The sequence below is a fragment of the Balaenoptera borealis genome (assembly GCF_965194805.1).
Source record: "Balaenoptera borealis genome assembly, chromosome: 1".
In the NCBI taxonomy this organism is placed as follows: domain Eukaryota; kingdom Metazoa; phylum Chordata; class Mammalia; order Artiodactyla; family Balaenopteridae; genus Balaenoptera; species Balaenoptera borealis.
In genome coordinates this window covers 96801897-96827346 of record NC_138860.1, presented here as the reverse complement: position 1 = coordinate 96827346, position 25450 = coordinate 96801897, and the positions used below count along the sequence as shown (strand labels likewise).

Here is a 25450-nt window from a genome sequence, read left to right as displayed (position 1 = left end):
ATAATAGCTTTTTAAAAAATTTTATAGCCTTTTTCAAAAGAAACTGTTAATGAGGTTAGCTGTTACATATAAAGATTTTCCAAGGTCTTGAATCTTGTTCCTCTTTCCCCCAAAGCCTACTACAGTGACAATTTAAAGGGGTCACCACCTTATCCCAGAACCACTTCAAACATTGTTGGCAATTGATGGTACCAACTTTCTCAACATTATGTTTACACAACTACTTGGAATGCTTTCTACCAAAACGTTTATGTATCTCTGCTCTGGGATTTGGAGAACCTGAGAGACTCCTCACACTCACTTTCCAATCTCTGCAATTTCATATCCCGCATCAATGGTCCCTTTGCCTGCAGACACAGCTGCTGTGATCAGCAGTCTGGGTTTTCCTCTTTCTTTAGCCTCTTCTTCAAAAGCCTGTAGCATTTCCTGGAGAGAAGAGAGGGTGAATTTTAGTGGCTGTCTTCATTATCTATTTCCTATGGTGAGTACTTCTTGAGATGGTTTCCAGCTCATAGCAATTCCCCATTTCTGGAAATAGCCCTAGAAATATAGGGATAGATTCTGGTAAGGTATAACTTGGAACAAAGATAAAAACAGTAAGAGTCCTTGAATCTAAGTCTCATTTAATGACAATTCTAGAGAAAGAGACCAGGAACTCCTGGCAGAGGATCTAGAAACTCTCTTCCTTGCTGTGACTTCGTTCTCCCTTTTGAAGCTCTATCCTCAGCATTTGTTCTTTCCTGCCTCTAGTCTTTGCAAATGCTTTTATCGCTTCCTTAGAAAATTCTTCCTATCCTTTGTATTCCTGGTTGCTTTTATATCTTCATGTTGTTGCTCAAATGTCGCTTCTTTGAGTAGACTCCCCTGACCATCTTATTTGCTGCTATCATTGATCTTATCATGATTGACAATTACTTATTCATTTATTTGTTTGTTTTGCTCTGTATCCTCCACTATGCTGTAATCCCCACAAGAGCAAGTATCACATTTATCTTACTCACTGCTCTGTATCCAGTGTGAAGCAGTGTCTGGATCATAGAATGCACTCAATACTTACTGAATGAATGACATAATGAAAGGTTCCTTCTTCTTGATTCAAGAATTTCTTGGAAGAGAGGATTCAAGATGGAAGTGTAGAAGGACTCTGAACTGACTCCTCCCATGGATACAACAAATCTACTACTACATATGGAAAAATTCCCTCCAGAAAGGGCCTGAAAACTGGATGAATAGAGTCTCCACAACAAAGGGTAAAAGGACAGCATTGAGATGGGTAGAAGAAACAGAGATACAGTCACATCAAGGAAAAACCACACTCCAGCCACAGTGATCCACAATCACGAAGTATAACAAAGGTACAGTTACCTGAAACTAACACAACATTGTAAATCAACTATACTCAAATAAATTTTTTTTTAAAGTACAGTTATTTTCCCTGAGGAATAAAAGTTTCGAGTTCCACATCAGGCAAACTAAGCCTTAGATCCTTCTCAGGAGATACAAACCCTGCCCTCCCCAAACCAATGAGTTTAAAAACCAATGTGAAATACTCCCAGGAAAACCATAGAACTACAGGGAAAGGAAAACTCATTTTTAAAGGGCCCACACACAGTCTCTCTTGACACAAAAACCTGCACAAAATCACCAGATTGAAAAGTGCATGGACCATAGATGAAAGGGACACACTTTCTAATCCTGAAGCATCTGCTATAGAGTAAGGACCAGCTGGGATGATCCCTGGGGACTGAGACCCTAGTGGGAGCTATTTTTGCCATCTCAGGCTACCTTACTAATACTGGCACTGGTGGCACCATATTGGAAATCTCCATCTAATCTGTGGGTGCACACTGCTAAGAGCCCTGCCTACCTCTGTGTTTTGGCAGTGCCTCACAGCCAGCCAGGAAATAACCCTGCTGGGCACTGGTGGGCACAGCCCCACTGCAGTTCCGAGGGCCAGCCCTATCCCCCAGCATATGACAGCCCTGAAAATAGTCTTTGAAGCCATTATATGGCCAGCTCTGCCCACAGGTACCCAGCAGCCACCATGGATGAGTCTCACAGCCATTCTGGGACCAGCCAACCCACTAGTAACTGGCAGCCACCATGACTTGGCCCCACAGGCATTCCAGGGGCTACCGCTGACCACCAGCATCCAGCAGCCACTATGGTGAGACCCCATAGGCAATTTGCAGGGCCAATCCCGCATACTAGTGTGCTGTCATAGTATCTGTGACCCCACAACAACAGGAAAACATATGCAGCCCACATAGGGGACATGGCTTGTGCACATTGCTCTGGTGGCCAATTAGGATAGTTCTTCTGAACCCCACAGGACATCTCCTATATAAAGCCAGTCTTTCAAGACTGGGAGTGGTAGCTGATTTACCTAATACATCAAAACAAACACAGAGAATTAGGCAAAATGAGTAGACAGAAGAATATGTTCCAATCAAAAGAACAAGACAAAAATCTCAGAAAAAAAAATGAAATGAAATGGTGATAACCAACCTACCTGATAAAGAGTTCAACATAATGGTCATAAAGATGCTCCCTGAACTCAGGAGTAGAAGGGAAGAACACAATGACAGCATCAACAAAGAGATAGAAAAATATTTTTAAAAAGTAAACAGAAGTTATAACTGAACAGAAAAATACACTAGATGTGTTCAACAACAGATTACAATAGTAGTCAAACAAATCAGTGAGCTAAAAGGCAAAGCAATGGAACTCATCCAGACAGAGCAGCAAATTGAACAAAAAATTTTAAAAAGTGAAGATACTTTAAGGGACCTTTGGTACAACAACAAGTAGCATAACATTCACATTATAGGGGTCCCAGAAGTAGAAGAGAAAGAGAAAGGGACAGAAAAACTTATTTGAAGAAATAGTAGCTGAAGAATTCCTAATCTGGGGAAGGAAACAGACATCCAGGTCCAGGAAGCTTGGAGAGTTTCGAATAAATTGAACCCAAAGAGACATGCACCAAGACACATTGTAATTAAAATGGCAAAAGTTAAGGAAAAAGAATCTGCTGCTTTTAGGAGAGCAGCAAGGGAAAAACAATTTGTTACATACAAGTGAAACTCCATAAGGCTATCAGCAGATTTTTCAGCAGAAACCTTACAAGCCAGTAGGAAGTGGCATGACATATTCAAAGTACTGAAAGGAAAAAACTTCCAACAAAGAATTCTCTACCCAGCAAGGTTATCATTCACAATTGAAGGAGAGATTATGAGTTTCCAAGATAAACAAAAGCTAAAGGAGGTCACCACCACTAAACTGGCCTTATAAGAAATGTTTAAGGGACTTCTTTAAGATGAAAAAAAGGCACTAAATAATAATTTTTAAAAATATGAAAGCAAAAATCTCACTTGAAAATGTAAATATATTTTTAAAAAAGTAGTGGATCAATCACTAATAAAGTAAATGTGAAGGTTAAAAGACAAATGTAATAAAATTAACTAAAATTACAATAATCAGTTAAGAGTTACATAAAATAAGATGTAAGCAAAAGTATAAAATGTGGGAGAGATTAAAAGGGGATATTCACATAGAATGTTATATATGAACTTCATGGTAACTACATGAAAAAAAAACTTTAAATGTAAATGGACTAAATTCACAATCATAAGACATAGAATGGCTGAATGAATAAAGAAACAAATCCATCTATATGCTGCCTACAAGAGACTCACTTCAAAAATAAAGACACACGTAGACTGAGGTGAAGGGATGGAAAAAAATATTTCATGCAAAAGGAAGTTAAAAAGAAATTTAGAGTAGCTAAACTCATACCAGAGAAAATAGACTTTAAAATAAACACTGTAATAAAGACAAAGAAAGGCATTACATAATGACAAAGGGGTCAATCCAATAAGAAGCTGTAACATTTGTAAATGTATATGCACCCAACAGAGGAGCACCAAGATATATAAAGCAATTATTAACATACTCAAAGAGAGAAATTTAAAGCAATAGTAATAGTAGGGGAGTTATCACCCTCTTACATCAATAACAGATCATCCAGACAGAAAATCAAGAATAAAACAGTGGACTTAACACATTAGATCACATAGCTTTAGAGATATATACAGAACATTCCATCCAGACTAGCAAAATACACATTTTTTTCAAGTTCATATGGAAGGTTCTTCATGATAGATCACGTGTTAGGTCATAAAACAAGTCTCAATAAATTCAAGATTGAACTTATATAAAGCATCTTCTATAACCACAATGATATGAAACTAGAAATCAGTCATGAGAAAAAATGAGAAAAACAACAAAATGTGGAGATTAAACAACAATGCTATGAATAACCAATGGACCATCAAGAAAATTAAAGGAGAAATCAAAAAATACCAAGAGACAAATGAGAATAGAAATATGACATGCCAGAATCCATCAGATGCAGCAACGGTGGTTCTGAGAGGGAACTTCATAGTAAAACAGACCTACATCAAGAAAAAAGAAAAATCTCAAGTAAACAATCTAACTTTACCAAAAGGAACTAGAAGAAGAACCAAAAAGATCAATGAAATTAAGAGCTGTTTCTTTGAAAAGATAAATAGAATCAATAAGGCATTAGGCAGACTAACAGAGAGAGAGAGAGAGGGAGAGAACAAGTAAATAAAATCAGAAATGAAAGAGGAGAAGTTACAACTGATACCACAGAAATACAAAGGATAATAAGATACTACTAAGAACAATTGTAAGCCAATAAATTGGTTACCTAGAAGAAATGGATAGATTTCTAGAAACATACAATCTTTCAAGACTGAATTATGAAGAAATGGAAAATCTGAATAGACTGATTACTAAGGAGATTAAAACAGTAATCAAAAATCTTCCAACAAACAAAAGGTCAGGACCACATGGCTATTTAATACCTATCTTTCTCAAACTCAATTGAAAAGGAGGGAAAATTTTCACACATTTTATGAAGCCAGAATTGCCCTGATACCAAATCTAGACAAGGACCACACACACAAAAAAACTATAGGCCAATACCCTTGATGAACATAGATGCAAAAGTTCTCAATAAAAATATTAACAAACCAAATCCAACAATACAATAAAAGGATCAGATGCTACTATCAAGTGTGATTTATACCAGGGATGCAAGGATGGTTCAGCACCTACAGATCAATCAAGGTGATACATCACATTAACAAATGAAGGATAAAAAACATATGATCATCTCAATAGATGTAGAAAAAGCAGTTGACAAAATTCAAGATCCATTTATGATAAAATCTTTCAATAAAGGAGGCATAGAGGGAATGTATCTCAACATAAAAAAGCCATATATGATAAATCTACCTCCAATATATTCAATTGTGAAAAGCTAAAAGTTTTTCCTCTAAGATCACAAGCAATACAAGGATGCCCATTCTCACCACTTCTACTTAACATAGTGTTTGGAAATCCTAGCCACAGCAATTAGGCAAGAAAAATAAATTAAGACATTCAAATTGAAAAGGAAGAAATAAACTGTCACTATCTGTAGATGACATGATGCTATATATAGAAATCCCTAAAGACTCCACCAAAAAAAAAGTAAGAATAAATGAATTCAGTAAAATCACAGAATACAAAATTAATATACAGACATCTGTTACATTTCTATACAATAATAATAAACTAACTAAGAAAGAGAAATTAAGAAAACAATCCCATTTACAATTGCATCTCAAAGAATAAAATACCCAGGAATAAATTTAACCTAGGAGGTGAAAGACTTGTACTCTAAAAACTATAAGACATTGATGAAACAAATTGAAGACAATGAAAATACATGAAAGTATAAGCCATTCTTGTGGACTGGAAGAATTAATATTGTTGAAAAGTCCATACCAAAGCACTTCATAGATTCAATGCAATCCCTATCAAAATACCTATGGCATATTCACAGTATTGGAACAAATATTCTAAAATTTGTATGGGACCACAAAAGACCTTATATTCTCATATCATACTCCCTGATTTCAAACTATACTACAAAGCTATAGTAATCAAAACAGTATGGTACTGCCACAAAAATAGACACATAGATCAATGGAAAAGAATTGATTCCCCAGAAATAAATCCATGCATGTAGACAATTAATCTATAACAAAGGAGCAAATGACATATAATGATAAAAGACATTTTCTTCAATAAATAGTGTTGGGAAAAAAAAAAAAAAAAATAAATAGTGTTGGGAAACTTGGATGGCCACACACAAAAGAATTAAACTCGACTACTCTCTTACACCATACACAAAAAATAACTCAAAATGGATTAAAGGTGTGAATTCGAGACTTGAAACCATGAAATTTTTGGAAGAAAACTTAGGTAGTAACCTCATTAACATTGGTCACAGAGACATTTTTGGGGATCTGACTCCAAGGCAAGGGAAACATAAGCAAAAATATACAAACAAAATTACATTAAACTAATAAGCTTCTTTACAACAAATAAAACCATCATCAAAACAAAATTCAACCTACTGAATGGGAGAAAATATTTGCAAATCATATATCTGATAAGGGGTTAATATCTAAAATATGTAAAGAATTCAGAAAATTCAAGACCAAAAAACCCCAAACACTCCAATTAAAAAATGGGCAGAGGATCTGAATCGATATTTTTTCCAGAGAAGACATACAGATGTCCCACAAGCACATGAAAGGATGTTCAACATCATTAATCAAAACCACAATAAAATATCCTCTCACAACTGTTAAAATTGCTATTATTCAAAAGACAAGGAATAACAAATGTTGGACAGGATGTGAAGAAAAGAGAACCCTCATACTTTGTTGGTGGGATTATAAATTGGTGCAAGCATTGTAGAAAACAGTATGGAGATTACTCAAAAAATTAAGGATAGAACTACCATATGACCCAGCTATTACACTTCTGGGTATTTATCCAAAGAAAATGAAAACACGAATTAAAAAAAATATGTTCCCCTATGTTCACTGAAGCATTATTTACAATAGCCAAGATATGTAAGCAACCTAAGTGATCAAAACATGGTATACATGTGTGTGTATATATATATAAATGGAATTCTACTCAGCCTTAAAAAAGAATGAAATTCTGCCATTTGCAACCACATGGATGGAACTTGAGTGTATTATGCTAAGTGAAATGAGTGAGATGGAGAAAGACAAATACCATATTATTTTAATCATAGGTGGAATCTGAGGAAAAAACTCAGCAAACAAACAAAATAAAACAAAAACAAAGTCATAGATACAGTGAACAAACTGGTGGTTACCAGAGGGGAAGAGGGTTGTGGGGTGGGTGAAATGGGTGAAGGACATTAACTGCATGGTGATGGCTAATAACTAGACTTATGACTGTGATCACTCTGTAATGTATACAGATGTTGAACTATCATGCTGTATACCCGAAGCATATATAAAAGCATATATATTGATGAAGCATATATATTGACGAAGGAAGTCAATGACAGAACAGATGAAAATTTTGCTTTTGGCAGCTGTGGAGACCATGGTGGTGAATCTAGGCAGAGAGTTTGTCTGTATTAACATCACAGATCCAGGAATAATCCCCACAACATCTCTGATATCAATTTTTATTATGCATTTTATAGTAGCCACCATTGGATTTTTACAGTTAAGGTGAACTCAAAGTGTTAATGTTAATTAGTAGATAAGTGTTTATAATTAAAACTTTATTTTCTTCAGTATACCCATTCAATAATATTCTCTATTTATTTATAATATCAATGGTACATGTGCACTTAAATTATTAGTGAGATCTTTCAGGGGCAGTGGTTTAGATATCACAGTTCTTTGATCCTAAGATGTTCATTTTTTATATTTACTGTTTCTAAAATTAAGATGTGATTTATAATATGTGAATACGTTTAATGAAGCCCTTCTGACTCCCAAAGATGTTCTATTAAATATACTGAGTCTTGTACTTAAAGTTGCCTTGAAATCTAGAAAAATTAGTTCGTCTGTCATAGTCAGCAGTTTTATACTCTATAAACACATTTTTAAACCCTCTTGGTTAGTTCTTGATTATAACGAGCCTGTGGTAAACCCTTTGTAACCTGGATCAAAACCTCCCTAATTTATCTTCTTTTTTTTTCTTTTCTTTTTGCTTTTAGTTCAGGTATTCAATAGCAATTAAGTTTTTTTTTTAATTGAAATAAACTGACTAGTGCAAACTGAGTTACCTAAAAAGGGAGGGGGGACATATTGTTTGGAGTTATGGGAATTGACCTGCAAAGATTTTCCTATATAAGTGATTTGTGAGCAAGATAAGAAAAAAACTCTATTGGTGGAGTGGGCTTGAGGCAGAAGAAATATTGATCAAATACCAAAGGTGAGAATTAGCTTGTTACCTGATAGGTAACTGCCAGAAAGTTCACTTGGCTATTTGAGAATAAAAACACTCATTGCAACTTGTTCCATCATTGCATTTTAGGAGTAGCTGCCTACCTCTGAAGAATTTTGGAGGGAAGAAGAGAGAGGCAAGTTACTTTTCATGTCAAATAACTTTGTGATCTCTAATTTCAAAATAATTATAGGAAGGCCTTACTTTCAGAATTTAAAAAGTAGTTTACCACTGACTTGGATAACTTTTTACATACAAATCTAGTCTAACCTCATCATCTCTTTTTTCCAACTCAGAATCAAAAAGCCTGTGAGGTTACCAATCCTTTCTCACTGCTTCCCGGAAGAAAAGCCTATGACTCAACCCAGGGCTCATATTCTCGTGAGGACCCAAGTGCTTCTCCATCACCACGCCAGTTCTTTCTCACTCACCATTCTTCACATTCTTTTGAGTGTTTGCCCACCATTTTCTCCATACTATTTCTATGTTTCCACATCTGCTGCAGTCAGCCCTTCCCACCTGCAGACAGTATCTTCTTAAGTACCAGTCTCTTTCCCCCTGGAATATCCATTTTCGCCTACCCACTGGTATCATATTTTCCCACCCCAGCCTGAAGGATTCTTCCTTTTGCCTCCACCCTCATATTCTGGCCATAGAAAGACTTACTTCTGAGTGCCAAAATTCCAGCCACCAACAGCCAGCAAAGTGACCAGATCTCTGTTGCTGCAGAAAGAAACAAACAGACACTTTTTAGTGAGACCTCTGTGAGCTTGCAGGATACAGGTACTGCAAAAACAACTCTGCTATCCTCATTCTTGACTCTCTGGGAAATAGGCAGCCACCAAGTACAAGCTCTAAAGTCCCCATGGCAAGTGCGCCTCTCCATCTGCCCACATTAGTCTTTACATCATAGTTTACCATACATGTGTCAGAAATCTGTGTATTCTTTTCAGGAAAAAACTATCTGCAAGGGACTTTGCCTCTCAGAATCTTATGATATTTGGGAATAAATTGGAGACTGAACTTGGGCTCTCCATTATCCCTCGCTGACTCCCACTCACTGTGGATTCAATTCCCATTGACCAGTCTTTCAGGGTTTGGAACTGAGTATACAGGACATCAATATCATTCCATTCATAGGGAGCAATCTTGTTGTCATTCATGGTGGCAAAGGCATATATCAGGTGTGTGCACAGACATGGGTCCACATCCTTGGGGAAGAACTTGGCTGGCTCTGGTCGATACTGTGACCAGTTGGTAAAATAGCACACTATCTTATAGGCTGAGCCTATGAGAGAAAGCAGCAGCCATTGTGGTGCAAGTCTCCACTGTCTGTGTCACTTGCTGATGACCTCTTCAAGGGGAAGGGCTACCTAAGTGTTCACATGACAGATACCTGGTAGATACTGCTGCACTCCTTTCCCAGGCCTATGAAGGACCTGGCTAAACAGTCATGACACTTTTGTGAACAGAATCTCAGCAAGACCTATGCATCTTTCATGACTCAGAAAGCTTTAAATCAATTCAAGTCAACACATAAAATAAAATCAATTCACCATCATAGCAGCAAGTGGTGAGGTTAATTATGCTCCTTGGGTACTATTCATAACTTCAAAGACTACTCAAGTTCATTACCAATAAAACAAATACCTTTTGTAGATGGCATATGATGTGACTGATGCTTTATTTAGAGGTTTTATATGCATTGTTTTACTTAAATTTTAATACCCATACGGCCTTATGGGGGAAACATTGTCATTTTTAGATGAGACTCAGAACTACTCAAGGCTGAAAGATTAAGATGAATACCAATTCATTCATCCATTTATTCCCCAAATATTTATTGTGCATGCACTATTTCCAGGCAGTCTTGCTCTGAAGCTCATGCTCTTCCCACTCTCCTCTCCTGAGTCCCCATATCTGGGCCTTAGTAATATTTCACGTCCACAGACCAATGCTTAGTTATTAGAAAGAATGTGGGGACATTTGAGGGGAAAAGAAGACAACACAAAGAAGAGTATAGACTACTAGGTAATAGACACTATTCTTGGCATTAGAATATTGGGTTAAGTCCTGGTGCTGAACAACCAAGGACAAGTCGCTTCCCTTCTCTGTGCTTTAGTTTTCCCACCTATAAAATGAGGCATTCTGGATTAGATGAGCTATATGTCCCCTCCCAGTGTTGACTTTCTGAGATCAAGCAAAACAGGCTGGGGCTAGTCCTAGTCCTGACATCACAAAACAGGTCTTAGTCCTGACATAGCAAAAGGAGAAGGAAATGCAGACTTGGAAGAAAGGAGGGAAAGAGGCGTAACTATCAGGAAAATTGGAGTGTGGATAGAAGGCTGTGTTACTCCTTACCTAGTTGTACCTGCAGCAGAACAGCCAAGCTTGAAACAAACAAAGAAACAAAATACAAAAACCAGGCGTCCTCAGATGGGTTTCCCAGTTAGGACCTGCTGTACTCAGGAGACTTCCAGGACATCAAGGGCCTTTGGATTTATCAGTGGCATTTCCCCAGGACCCCATTTCATCACTCTCAAGCGTGGATCCCAAGTTCCTCTATCCACAGCCTGAGGCATGGGGGTATCCCCTATGTACAAGGCTCACTGAAACAGAAACCTGCCCTCCTCCCCATCCCCAGGGACACGCCATGACCTGTGGGAAGGAAGAAGGGCAAAAAGAGTAGGAGACTCACAGGCCCAGAGCAGCATCCTTCCCATTGTGCCTACACACTGGCCACCTTGGGCAGCCTCTTGACCCAGCCGTATATAAGGAGAAGACCCCTTTTACCACTATGGGAACAGCACAGCTGCCACCTCATGACCACAGGTGCCCAAGGGTGTCACGTTCATATCGCCACCCATCCCATCTCATCCAGATTCATGAGAATCTAAGCGGGAGAGAATCCAGGAGAGTTCCCTCACCAGCCCAGGCCTGGCTACTCTGACAGAACTGCTTACAATTGGAAGCCTTAGCTCAGCACTGAGGTCAAGTCCCTCAGGGGATGTGGAAGCCCAGAGAAGGAATGAAGGGCACAGTGTTAGAATCAGGGTCCCAAGGTACAGGGCCCAGGGCCAGAAAAACACATGGTGGGAGGGTTTAGTTGTGATGTTAAGCATTCATTTAAGGCATGTAACTTTCTTCCTACAGGACCAGGCCGTACTTTTAAGGCCAGTGGCAAGGGTCCTAGAAGGAACCTGGTTCATGGAAGGGGCAGGATTAGCCCTGCTCATCTCCTCCCCCTTGTCCCCTAGTGATTTTACTACCACAGTGCTGGAGGGGAAGGACAGGGGCAGACATAGGATGCTGCAGCTCCCAGCTCTCCCCCCTTATTCCAGCTCAGGGAAGAGATAGGGAGAGAGCAGCTACTGCCAGAGAAACATGGACCTTGTACCTCTGCCCTCTCCTCCTCATTCTGGGAGGAGTGGTGGCATTCGGTGTGTAAAGAACATTGTGTCCTATTTTTGCTAGAGCTTGACTCCTTAGGAAAAACATATGAGATTGGGGTTTTGGTGGGGTGAGAGGTGTGGCTGGGAGAGCAGTCAGTGCTACAAGGAGTTGCAGAGGTCAGGGCCTGTTTTATCTCACCTGATGCCCCAAGGCCATAGACTTGCCACTGCCAGCAGCCACATCACTCAAACCTGGGCCTAAGCCAGTCCGGCAGATAAGAGTGGGCACAGGTGCAGGGGCAGCTGTCAGCCTTGGCCTTAAAGCAGGTCCCCAGGCTGAGCCAAGAATTTCTTCAGTGTATCTGGCCTCCTTTAAGTCATCTTGAATTCATCTTTGGATCCCTGGAAGTTGACACAGACTAGGCACTTGATACAAGTTGGTTGAATAAATGGATGTCTCTTCTTCAACAGTTCTGGTGTTGGGCAATCTCATGGCCAAATATCAACAACCAAGCTATTCCTGACTCTATTCATTATCTGTTGCTGTATAACAAATTACCCCCAAACTTAGACACTTAAAACAATAAGAAATATGTATTATTTCATATAGAGTCTATAATTCAGGAGCAGCTTGGCTGAGTGGTCCTGGATTGGGTTCTCTCATGAGAACTGCAGGTTGCAGTCAAGATGTTGACTGGAGCAGGGGGACTTCCCTGGTGGTTCAGTGGTTAAGAATCTGCCTTCCAATGCAGGGGACATGGGTTCAATTCCTGGCCAGGGAACTAAGATCCCACATGCTGCAGGGCAACTAAGCCCGTGCACCGCAACTACTGAGCCCGCACGCTTTGGAGCCCACGCACCACAACTAGAGAGAAGCCGCGTGCCACAACGAAGAGCCCATGCGCGGCAGCAAAAGATCCCACTTGCCGCAATGAAGATCCCGCGTGCCGCAACTAAGACCCGATGCAGCCAAATAAATAAATAAATATTTTAAAAAAATATATATATATAAAAGATGTTGACTAGAGCAGTTATTGAAGGCTTGACTGGGTCTGAAGGATTCATTCCTAAAATAACTCACTCACATGGCTGGCAAGCTGGCACTGGCTGTTGGCAGAAGATCTCAGTACCCCTTGTGGCTTTTCTTTAGGGCTGCTGGAATGTCAGCTGGTTCTCTCAGGGTACGTGAACCAAGAAAGAGCATGATAGAAAGGTCTGAGCCCCACATCAGGCTCCCCAGTCTGGTGACCTCGTGACCCTGTGGTCACTGGACAGGTGGTGGGGGTTTCGACTAGACTGAATCTCTGCCCCTCTTACCTGTCTTGATGTTGCCTTTCCTTTATATCCTTAGTTGTAGAAAATCTGTTTTGCTAGTCTTCAGGTCATTTTCAGAGCTAGTTTTTTTTTTTTTTTCAACATCTTTTTTGGAGTATAATTGCTTTACAATGGTGTGTTAGTTTCTGCTTTATAACAAAGTGAATCAGCTATACATATACATATATTTCTATATCTCCTCCCTCTTGCATCTCCTTCCCTCCCTCCCTCCCTTCCTTCCTTCCTTCCTTCATTCCTCTATTTATTTTTTTGTAACAATTTTGAGTATCCTACAGGAGGTAGAGACTCCAGTTCTCTCAGATTTTCAAATATGTCTAAGTCTGCTGATGGTGGAAACTCCTCTATCAAAAGGAAAGACACTCATGATGCTTACCAAGCTGCAGCTGCAGCAATACAACCAAACCTGTAAAAAGACAAGAAACAAATCCATGACTCAGCTCGGGGCTTCCCAGGGAAGCTACAGACCTGTTGCACTGCTGGGTAACTAACAATGAACAGTCAGCTACTGGTGAGTCCTGTACAGATCTTCCTCTCCACAGCTTGTGCCTAAGCCACCCTGGGGAGGAGGGGGTCCTGGAGCTGGGTTCCCCACCACCTAGTGAGTGGTGAGTAGAAAGAGCATGGGCTCTGAGCAGACACTGTTGTGCTTGAAGCCTTGCTCTTCTCCTTCCAGCTGCAGGATGCTGGATATCTTGTCACACAACACCTAACCTCAATTTGCATACTGACAAAAATGGGGAGATTAAAACCCACTTCAAAATATATTGTGAGGATTAGATGAGATAACCGAAGTGACATTACCTAACGTACAGTCAGAATAAAATAAACGTGTGTTAATTAAACCAGTGGCCTATCTACCTGGCACAGTCGTCAAGGCTCCAATGGACTGGATTCTCACCTTCTGACAATGACCTTAAGCCAAGATCTAGCTTATCTACTCTTGTTTTAGCTCAGCTGTATCTTTAGTGGGGGCAAGAGCTGAAAAGCTTTGCATTCTAGCTGAGGCCCAGGATGTCCCAGAATCTGTTGGATCAGCTGCTACCACTGGTGGTGTTCAGCATCCTCAGGTGCTCATGGACCACAGCCTTCCAAAGCTCTTTGGGAGTGGGGTGTTGCCAGGTTAAGGATCTGAGCACTGAGGGTAGCGTTAGTTCTTCCGCTACAGAAGGTGGCACTGGGCAAGATATGGGTGGTGAGAGAGGTGATAGATGAAGGAGTAGAATCATTGTAAAAGTCATTCTATTAAGTGGGACATTGCAGAGAGAGAGGCAGTGAGATTTGGATTGGAAGCAACAGAAGCAGTGCTTTGGGTTAGATGCATTCAGGGAATGCCTGACTTGCTAGGGCACACCTGCTAAGCCTTTGAAATTCAGTACTTTGTTACTTAGCACTTCCTATCAATGTACAGGTGGTGTCACTCTTTTTATTCTGGAACCTGGGCATGTATAAGAGAAAGAAAAAGCCAGCAGCCTGACAAAGCAGGGACCTAATGGGATGGCACATGCCAGGACAAGAGAGAAATGACATAGAAAAATCCAAACAAAGTCTTTTTACATGGAAGCAAACTTCTGGGTCCCTGCTTTCTGATACCTGATGGAGAGTATTCTCTGGATTTAGAGGAGAAGAGGGAATTGGGTCTGTGTTACTTACCAGTCCAAAGCAGCATCCTTTCCATCACTGCTGCAGTCCCCAAAGAAAGACCTGGCGTCCTGTCGCTTTGTGTAAGATCTGAGCTGAGACGGGCCTCTTTATCTCTGTGACAGTAGAACAGCCTATTGTGTTGTCAACTCCTCACCTGCTGTGGCCAATTTCAGAGGACTTGTTCAGAGAATGCATCAAATCTTCTCAAGAAGATAAAATCCTTTTGCCATGTCTTTGACCGTGAGAGGGACAGGGAAGGAGGTCTTGGTCAACATGGCCACCAGGATTGTGGGGATCTGTTTTTGTGGTTACTGTGACTTTTGGATAGTAAAGAGGAGAGTCACAGTGGAACTAAGAAAGAGGGAAGCTGAGACCTCCCTGATTTGGGTTGGCTCTAAATTCTGGGTATAGGAGTCTTTCACTTCTGTTTAGGTTTCTTGGCCATGACCATGAGCTAGGAAAATGGCTAGGGTCCTAAGGCAGAAGCTCTACCAGGAATGAAGAATATGCATCTCTCTGGAGTTGTGTCTCCACCAGGTACGGGAATCTGAGGAACACCAAATGAGGGCTGTGGAACAGAGGGGCCCTGCCAGCAGACCTCTCTTCCTCAAACAAAGGTCTGATCATTCTCTCTCTTTTTCTAAACCCATTGTGGTTCCCATCGATTAGATAATAAAGTCCAGACTTTTAGCAAGGCCCTGCTCATCTGATCCAATCCACCTGGCAGCCTGATTCCCTGCTATCCTTTCCAGGTTCTGTGTGCTCCAGCCAGTTCAGATTCTTTGCTGATCTGCAATGGCACAAACTCTTCCAAGCCTCTGTGTTGTTCTTACGTTGTTTTTCTGCATGAGATGCCTTTTTACTTTCCATACCTGATGAGTTCCTACTCATACTTCAAGGTCTAAAGTTAACACAATTTCCTCTGTGATACCTTCTTCTTTCCTGACACTCTCAGGAAGAATTCACTGTAACAGCATTAATCTCACTTGTATTGTATATCATTAATTTAGTAGTACAAGTTTCTGCTAAGTACATCTTTTCTGCGAGACATCTAAGATCTGGGGATTTAAAGAGAAAATAACACAGTCTCTTTCCTCTAGGAGATCATAATCTAGTTGGGTAAATGGGTAAAATCCAGTGCACTGTGTAATGCATTATCAGAGATACAAAGTATTGTACCTCTTCATAGAGAGTGGGAGGATAGGCAGAGGAAAGGGAGAAAGATGTCAGGGATCAGGGAAAATTTCATTTACACAAACCAAGATTTTGATTAATAGTTTATGAATAAATTAATGACATTTGACCTGTGATGACCCCATTAGAAATAATTAAATGGAAATCTCTTTTATAAGTATAACCCAAATATAGGCTGGGGTCCCATGTGGCCACTGTCTTCATGAATTCAATTTAAAGTGCACATTATGACTGCCAATAATAATTAAAGGATAATTCCAATCTTTATATCTCTTTAGGAATATTTTTAAAACTCTAATTTGTAAGCATAGGCAACATTTCTCAGAATCTCCATCCTACATTCCTCTCTAGAGATGTTGCTCTGGAACATCTCCCCCAAAAAACCCCAGATCTCTAACTTCACCTCCACCTTCCATAGCTTCTACCTCTTCTCACTTCCCTGTTTCCTTGCAGCTCTCTATTTAAATACTTTTCTCTTTCCTCCTACCTTTGTGGACCTGCTGCTCTCTCTCAATCTATTGATATTTCCCTCTCTCTCCCTCTCCTTCTTCCCCTGTCTCTCTTCCCAGTCTTCAAATACTCTATCTCAGAAGATAATATGTGCAGGTAAAGTGAATATGTGAAGCAGCCTGAAAGTACTGGTAGGAATGAATGGAGTCTGTGAAATGTCCCATAATATTTAAATTTATTACAACTGTGTTGCTCCCTTACAAAAACAAACAAATGAACAATAACACTACGTTCTGATCAGATTTTGGCCTTCCAAGCACCTTTTTGAAATGCTCTCTAAGGATTCTTTTTTCTTCTCCAAAATTCTTCAGTCAGCAATTGATCTGGCTCACGTCTTTTTTAAGAATTGAGAGAAAATAATTTTGGAAGAGAGAGTGCTGGGAGGGGTGAAAACCTCCAACCACGACCATCATGTAGAGACCACTGTGTCCTTGACACCCATGCTGCATGCAGCCAGATACTGCCTCTCCTGTTCTCTCCCATTGATTAAAAGAGCCTCCAAACAGCTGTTGCTAACTTTCAATTTAGGATAAACTACTAAATTGTTTGTTGGAAGGAGTCTCAAAAATGTTTGGAGATTTCTGATTTCTTAGGTTCAGGAAGAAAAACACTCTAGTGGGCAGAAGGAATCAGGATAGTTTAAAATGCTGCCCTCAGCCACAAAGGCATTAGGGCAATTGCAGAGTCCTTGGGGAGGTTGCAGGCAGCTGCAGGCAGCTGCCTTGCACTAGTCTAAGTGGAGAGGGCAAAGCCCACATGATTGTTGGCCACATCGAAGACAGAGTAATACTCCTTGAGGAAGACATTGCCCAGAATCCACAGAGGCTCCCCGCTGGAGGAGGGCAGGTAAGAGGCCTCAATCCCCAGCATGCAGTAACTATTGTTCTGAAGAGACAGAGGACATGAGGACATCACCAGTTGCACTGCAGAGGCCTTTCCCATGGGAACGCCCCCCACCCTATATTCCGTGATGCCTGGGGGTCCCTGACTTCTTGTTCACCCTCAGCCCTGCCCCTGGTGATTGCCCATAGCAACCCAGATGTGAGCTGGGACACAGACCAGCCTTGGGCCCATCCAAACACACAATCCAGGGACCCTGGGGTGAATACGTATGTTGAAGACATAGGCAGAGGGAGGCAGTGGGAAATGGGACCCACTGATGATGAAGGTGATGGTGGGCATGCTCTGCACGGAGTCGCAGTTGACCACAAACAGAGAGAGAAGAGGCAATGCTGCAGAACGCCGGGGCTGGGGGCCCAGACAAAGGGCCCAAGCCCCCCCCTTTCCTGTGAGACTCTCTTCTCCACCTTCCAGCAGAGGCTGTTTCAGAGCATGGAAGGCCAGGCCTGACTCCTGGGCACAATGTTGACTGGCCCTCTTGCTTCTTGACTCCTCTCCTTAAACATACCTCAGCTCTTAGTTTTGGGGAGTATGGCCATAAGGAGTTAGGCTCTTCCAAAACCCAAATTCTAACCTCAGAAAGTACAAATTACAGAGAAAAGGCATTGGCACACATTTGTAGAAGTATACTCATAACACACTCTCATATCCACATTTGTGTATACCAGTCCATGTACTCATCACATGCACACACACATACACACACAGACACTTGCATGCAGGGAAAAGCAAACTACATATGTGTACCAAGGGGTGGAGATGTGGGCACAGGAGGCTCCTCAGAGTAAAACCCAAAGGTGCATTTCTAGAGAAGGAAGAAAGCCAAGTGGAATGTACAAGGGCATTGTGCCCTGACTCTACTTCACTCAGTCAAATGACAGTGGCCAGACCAAGCTGAATGTGCTCCTAGGACCTACAATGAACTAGCAGCACCAGACAACCATTCAGCCCTCACTCACAGTCTGGATGGGGTTGGTATTATTCCCTCCCCTTTCCCTTCCGTGCATTGGAGGTTCATGAAATGCCAAGCTGTGTCCCCACCTGTTCTGTCCTGCCAGGGGTTCAGGTCCCCACACAACCCTTCCTCCTCCCTCTCATGAACTCAGGCACTTGGGCTCCTGGCTGAGGCTGCATGGATGTGCAGAGAAACCTTTGGCTTCTGGCTACTCACATCACCATTCTTGTTTTCCTGGGCTCCTGTTGACTGCAGGAAGGAGGTCATGTACTGCTGGGAAACAGCCAGCAGGAAAGTCCCCATATCCACAATGGCCTGGCAGCCCTGGGAACACCAGCCAGTGGCCTGGTCACCGATGGCAAACCTGAGAGGGACACCAGTACAAAGAGAGTCAGGTGCCTCTTCCACAACCATGAGCCCTGTCCTCCCCTCATCACTGCCACCGCCGCCCCCAATCCAGGAGCTCCAATGTTCTGCATCTTCCAGGAAGCAAGGCCACCCTATGACATATCTACCCATGTAATGGTGTTGGGCCTTTGTGATTATTGGAATAATAGCCTCAGTCTTGTACTGGTGACCTCTCCAGCTCTGACTGGAAGCTCTTGGAAGGCAGAGACTGTGTCTTGTCTTCTTTAATCTACCGTTGTGTGGCCCAGCACACAGTGCCAAACACAGTCAGGGCTTGAAATTAATTGATATATACAAGTTGAGCACCTACTATGTGCAAGACACTCCTATAGGGATCATGGTGATATAAGGAGGCGGTAAATCATGCTTTCTGTTTTTAAGGAGCTTATTCTAACTGAAAAGACACAACAAAATATGTCATGCCATGACAAACACTATAAGGCAGTAGGTGATAAACTCCATAATGTGGTACATAAAGTCCTATGTGATTCAGTCCCTCATTCCCTGTCCAGCTTTTTCTGCTGCTCTACCTCTCCTCTTCATTCTCATGTGTTTGCTGGTGCTGTCTATGAGACAAGATTGGAGATACAATGGTGAGCAAGACAGACACCACAGCCTAGTGGAAAGGCCAGACACTTAACAAAAACACACATATATGAGGTGTAATTGCAGTCCTGATATGTGCTGTGAAGAAAATGCAATGTTTCAGAGAAGAGGAAACTTGAGCTATTCTGGGGTTTCACACAAGGGTTGTTCTAAGGAAGTGATGCTTAAAGAGTGAGAGTAATTGGTCCATGTGAAAAAGACACCTCTACTCCAAGCGCATGAATCTAGTCCCCAGACATGCCAAGTTTTTCCTTTCTCCACTCCTCCACATTGGGCTGTTTTTCCAGTGCTTACCCAGTGATTTGGAAATATAAATTGTGACAGGGGCACAGGTAAATACTACTGGATTAAAAGTGAGAGATCACTGTGGACTGGGCCCCCGGGAGAAATTTGGAGGAGATAGGAGTTAATCCAGGCTCTGAAGTTTGCCTAAAATTCAAATAAGCATGGAGAAGAGGAGGGACACTTCAAGTGATATTAACAAAAGAAGCAAGAAAGTCATGACAAGGTGCAAGCACTTGATGAAGTCTATGCTTCAGATCAGGGAGTAGGGGAAAGGCTGTATAGATAGGTAGGGGCTAGCTTCTGTATGGTCTTGAGTACAGGCAAAAGGCGTTTTGTCTTAAATTTGCATGTGATGGAAAATTCTTGAGGGCTTTGAGTGTAGAAGCAGTGGATTCATGATCAGTGGGATCTGATGTGTTGTGTTCAGGTTCAAATTTTGAAATTTGTGAAATGTGTGACTTTTGATAATTTACAAACATCTGAGCCTTGATTTCTTTATCGATGGAATGAAATACAGTTCTGACATCCTTATAGTGTTATGGAAATTATATGCAATAGTATATGTAAAATATTTAGCACAGTATCTGGCACGTGGAAAGCATCAATGCATCAATAGTAACAGCCATTACTCTTACTGATGATGGAAGTGGTAAAGATCATGTTGATGGGATAACGAAGCTTCTAAGAACAAAGACGTGAAGTCACAGGGCCTAGGAATGACCAACCTGCTGACACGGCAAAGCTCAGGGACCAGTTCAAAAAGTTCAGTCAAGAGCTAGACTCCAGAGTCTACTGAGCTCCAGGACAACCTCAGCCTGGGGGTTTGATGATTCTTTAAGAAATCTGTGTCATGAGAGGAATGGGGAATATTGTCATGTTGGAGGAACATCCTAGGAGTGTCCATAATCCATTGGAACTGTCCACTCTACTTATTCCTGGATAACAAGCTGCCAGTACATTTCCCGGGTGACAAGGATCCAGACGATCTGACCAGAATAGAGTTGGGTGTCCACACCTTCCAGGATGAGCTCTCACCATATTGATAGATTGGTTGGCTGGGGAGAAAGGTACAAGAGCATGAGTTCCACCACATGAATGGGTCAGGCAGTTCCTCTCTCTCCTCCCGCCTTCCCTCTCTCCCTCAGACACAGAGGTACTGCAGAACAAGGGTGTGCTGTCCTCTGAGCTGCTCCTTAGATTCCACCTGACTCAAAGTACAACAGAGAGGAGAATTCTTAGAGAAACACCCAAAGTGTCAGAGACTTGGAAACACAGACTCCATCATATAGGAGAGGACAGGCACCTGAAAACAAACTATAGAAGTATCCCAGAGAGACCTTTCCTGGACAGGGTGAGAATAAGAAGAAACCCCTCTGAGAGTACCTGGAATGGGGCCTGACAGAGACACCAAGTGTACCATGATGGGCATGCTCCTATCGTGGTCAGGTTGGTAACTATATAATGTGAAGAGGATCTAGGCCTCCTGTGTTTACTACCTTGGATCAGGTACTCTGAGCTTGATATATTTAGGAAAAAAGATCAGGAAGTAAAATTTGCCATAAAAGTTCGAGGCCAGGTGGAGTAGGAAAAGTACTGGATTTCTGATCAAGACATTTAAGCTTGAGTCTTGGCTTCACACCTACTAGTGACTGACCTTGATCAACATCAACAACCTGTGTGAGCCTTCATTTCCTCATTGGCAAACCTGGGCTAATAACAGGATTTTTGAGATGTCATTTGAAGGGATTGCTACAAGAGTACCTTATAAAGCCAGAGATGTTATTATAATTATCATTCCATTTCTGTTCTCTTACTAGTAAATGCTCATGTGGCTTGTTCAATTGCTCTACAGTTGTGCAAATCTAACACAGCAATCTCTAGATTTACTAAACAAATGTTGAAGGAATATTGCATTTTTTAAGAAAAGAGTCATCATATGGCTTATGGTCATAATTAAAAATTCTTCTACTGTGTTTAAAATAAAATTCCCCCCACAATGTAATTACAAATTTTCAGAAATACATGGATTGTTTTACTCACTGTATCAGGAAACTTTTTTACCTAGGCTCTGTCTGATGTTGAGTTGTCCAAAGCCCCCACAGTGCATCATTTGATGACCCCTTCCCAGGACAAAGGTTCTTACCGAGAAAAGTAGAAGCTGAAGAGGGGTTGGGTGAGCTGGTCCTGCTGCAGCCTGCTCTGCATGACTGTTGGGGTACCTCCCACCGCCAAGCTGGGGTAGGCCATTCCCAGAATCCCATCAAAGTCTAAATAGTAGAAGGGATAGCTGGGTTCACTCTCTCACTCAGGCCAAACTCCTGGTTATCAGTGACGATGTTCTGAACCTGGGGTGAGCAGAGAGAAGAGTTTCACAATTCAGGTGGACAAATCTTTCCCAGACTTAGGTGCCCAGGGTCTGGAATCTAGAACCTCTCCCAGGAGAAGAAGTTGGCTTTTTTCATGCTAAGCTCAAACATGAGTGTGAGGGTGGAAGGTGAAGGGGCAACAACATAACCCAACCAAATATGTCTTGGAAAAAGGAGTGTGGCTGTTACGGAAGCAGAGGCAGCTGATTTCTGGAGTTATAGTTTCCACATCCATGGGCAAGGAAAGAACAGTGACTGGTGTTATATTGAAAAATCCACGTGCAAGAACAAGAGAGAACTGTGGGAGTTGGATGTAAAGAAATAAGGAAAATGTGAAAGGATATGTCTTCAAATATCCAAAGTGAAATTGTGTGGAAGAGGGAGCAGATTTATTCTATCTGATTCTGAACAGCAGAGTAAAACCAGGGAAGAAAGTCAAAAGGCATAGCAACCTTAGCACCACATAAGGAGCTTTCTGCAGTCAGAACTGCTGTGGAAGCAATGCCTGTCTTGGGAGGAAGGTTGAATTAGATGAACTTTGACATCCTTTCCAACTCTAGCTTCTGGGAATGTCGTACAAATTAGTAATTGTGGATTTCTCTCATAGCTTAAGGCTCTAGAAAATGAAAGCCAAACCACAGAACCTCAGAGGATATTATTCACAGTAATATGAGGATATTACTCACAGTCATGGTATCAAATACCAAGACCACAACCAGGCTTCCAAAATCATGGGACAGTGTATAGGTTTGCCCATTGTTTCTGAAAGTGGAGGACTGGCTGGGGTTGAACTTATTGTGATTGGCTGTAGAAAGACAAAATGAAATATTAGTCTCATTAATTACTTTCCAAATACTTGGAGACACTTAACCCTCGATGGCCTAGGATCATCAGACCAAGGCTGGGATAGGACCTTAGCCTCACTTCCTTTGTACTGTAGACAAACTGTGTTAGCCACAGAAAAGCCTGTCCCCTTGGATAACATACATTGACCAAATTCCTTCCAATCCACCATCCCTGAGGGATAAATCTCTTCAAAAGTGCCAGGAATTCCAGCCCACAGGAAAGAACGGATGGAAAGGAACAATGTAGAATGGAATGGAAGCCTCAGTCTATTTCTGCTCTCTATCTACTATTAGGACTTTTAAAAAAACTTTTATTTTATATATTTTAAAATACAGCAGGTTCTTATTAGTTATCAATTTTATACATATTAGTGTATATATGTCAATCCCAATCTCCCAATTCATCACACCACCACCCCCACACCCCCGTGGCTTTCCCCACTCGGTGTCCATAAGTTTGTTCTCTACATCTATGTCTCAATTTCTGCGCTGCAAACCTGTTCATCTGTACCATTTTTCTATGTTCCACATACATACGTTAATATACGATATTTATTTTTCTCTTTCTGACTTACTTCACTCTGTATGACAGTCTCTACATCCATCCACGTCTCAACAAATGACCCAATTTCGTTCCTTTTTATGGCTGAGTAATATTCCATTGTATATATGTACCACATCTTCTTTATCCATTCGTCTGTCGATGGGCATTTAGGTTCTTTCTATGACCTGGCTACTGTAAATAGTGCTGCAATTAACATTGGGGTGCATGTGTCTTTTTGAATTATGGTTTTCTCTGGGTATATACCCAGTAGTGGGATTGCTGGGTCATATTGTAATTTTATTTTTAGTTTTTTAAGGAACCTCCATACTGTTCTCCATAGTGGCTGTATCAATTTACATTCCCACCAACAGTAAAAGAGGGTTCCCTTTTCTCCACACCCTCTCCAGCATTTGTTGTTTGTAGATTTTCTGATGATGTCCATTCTAACTGGCGTGAGGTGATAACTCATTGTAGTTTTGATTTGCATTTCTCTAAAAATTAGTGATGTTGAGCAGCTTTTCATGTGCTTCTTGGCCATCTGTATGTCTTCTTTGGAGAAATGTCTATTTAGGTCTTCCACCCATTTTTGGATTGCATTGTTTGTTTCTTTAACATTGAGCTGCATGGCTGTTTATATATTTTGGAGATTAATCCTTTGTCCATTGATTCATTTGCAAATATTTTCTCCCATTCTGAGGGTTGTCTTTTCGTCTTGTTTATGGTTTCCTTTGCTGTGCAAAAGATTTTAAGTTTCATTAGGTCCCATTTGTTTATTTTTGCTTTTATTTCAATTTCTCTAGGAGGTGGGTCAAAAAGGATCTTGCTGTAATTTACGTCATTGAGTGTTCTGCCTATGTTTTCCTCTAAGAGTTTGATAGTGTCTGGCCTTACATTTAAGTCTTTAATCCATTTTGAGTTTAATTTTGTGTATGGTGTTAAGGACTGTTCTAATTTCATACATTTACATGTACCTGTCCAGTTTTCCCACCACCACTTATTGAAGAGGCTGTCTTTTCTCCACTGTATATTCTTGTCTCCTTTGTCATAGATTAGTTGACCATAGGTGCGTGGGTTTATCTCTGGGCTTTCTATCTTCTTCCATTGATCTATGTTTCTGTTTTTGTTCCAGTACCATATTGTCTTGATTACTGTAGTTTTGTAGTATAGTCTGAAGTCAGGGAGTCTGATTCCTCCAGCTCCATTTTCTTCCCTCAAGACTGCTTTGGCTATTCGGGGTCTTTTGTGTCTCCATACAAATTTTAAGATGATTTGTTCTAGTTCCGTAAAAATGCTATTGGTAATTTGATAGGGACTGCATTGAATCTGTAGATTGCTTTGGGTAGTATAGTCATTTTCACAATATTGATTCATCCAATCCAAGAACATGGTATATTTCTCCATCTGTTGATGTCATCTTTAATTTCTTTCATTAGTGTCGTATAGTTTTCTGCATGCAGGGCTTTTGTCTCCCTAGGTAGGTCTATTCCTAGGTATTTTATTCTTTTTGTTGCAATGGTAAATGGGAGTGTTTCCTTAATTTGTCTTTCAGAGTTTTCATTATTAGTATATAGGAATGCAAGAGATTTCTGTCCATTAATTTTGTATCCTGCAACTTTACGAAATTCATTGATTAGCTCTAGTAGTTTTTTGGTGACATTTTTAGGATTCTCTATGTATAGGATCATGTCATCTGCAAACGTTACAGTTTTACCTCTTCTTTTCCAATTTGTATTCCTTTTATTTCTTTTTCTTCTCTGATTGCCGTGGCTAGGACTTCCAAAACTATGTTGAGTAATAGTGGTGAGAGTGGACATCCTTGTCTCATTCCTGATCTTAGAGGAAATGCTTTCAGTTTTTCACCTTTGAGAATAATGTGTGCTGGGGGTTTGTCGTATATGGCCTTTATTATGTTGAGGTAGGTTCCCTCTATGCCCACTTTCTGGAGAGTTTTTAACATAAATGGGTGTTGAATTTTGTCAAAAGTTTTTCTGCATGTATTGAGATGATCATGTGGTTTTTATTCTTTAATTTGTTAATATGGTGTATCACACTGATTGATTTGCATATATTGAAGAATTCTTACATCTCTGGGATCAAACCCACTTGATCAT

General features: G+C 40.9%; 3 protein-coding genes across 3 annotated transcripts in view; all 3 read right to left on the bottom strand.

Annotated features, from left to right (window-relative positions):
• Positions 1-9695, bottom strand: part of LOC309619377 (acidic mammalian chitinase-like) — a gene marked incomplete at its 5' end in the record, with an annotated part of 14272 nt that extends 4577 nt beyond the window's left edge. Inside the window, 3 exon segments of the mRNA XM_082374487.1 lie at positions 302-460; positions 9025-9081; positions 9346-9695. Of these exon segments, the coding sequence (XP_082230613.1) occupies positions 302-460; positions 9025-9081; positions 9346-9695 (566 nt within the window).
• LOC309623599 (oviduct-specific glycoprotein-like) overlaps positions 9617-25450 on the bottom strand; it is a 57544-nt gene continuing 41710 nt past the window's right edge. The window contains exon 3 of the mRNA XM_082380618.1: positions 9617-13488. Coding sequence (XP_082236744.1) covers positions 13390-13488 — 99 coding nt within the window. The 3' untranslated portion in view covers positions 9617-13389. The remainder of the gene's footprint in view (positions 13489-25450) is intronic.
• LOC309609447 (pepsin B-like) lies at positions 13481-25450 on the bottom strand (the record flags this gene model as incomplete). Its single annotated transcript, XM_082350965.1, is given in 9 exon segments — positions 13481-17315; positions 17544-17642; positions 18502-18649; positions 20518-20617; positions 20620-20639; positions 21728-21885; positions 21888-21929; positions 22637-22805; positions 25443-25450. Coding segments are annotated over 9 exon segments (897 nt in total). The 3' UTR covers positions 13481-17162.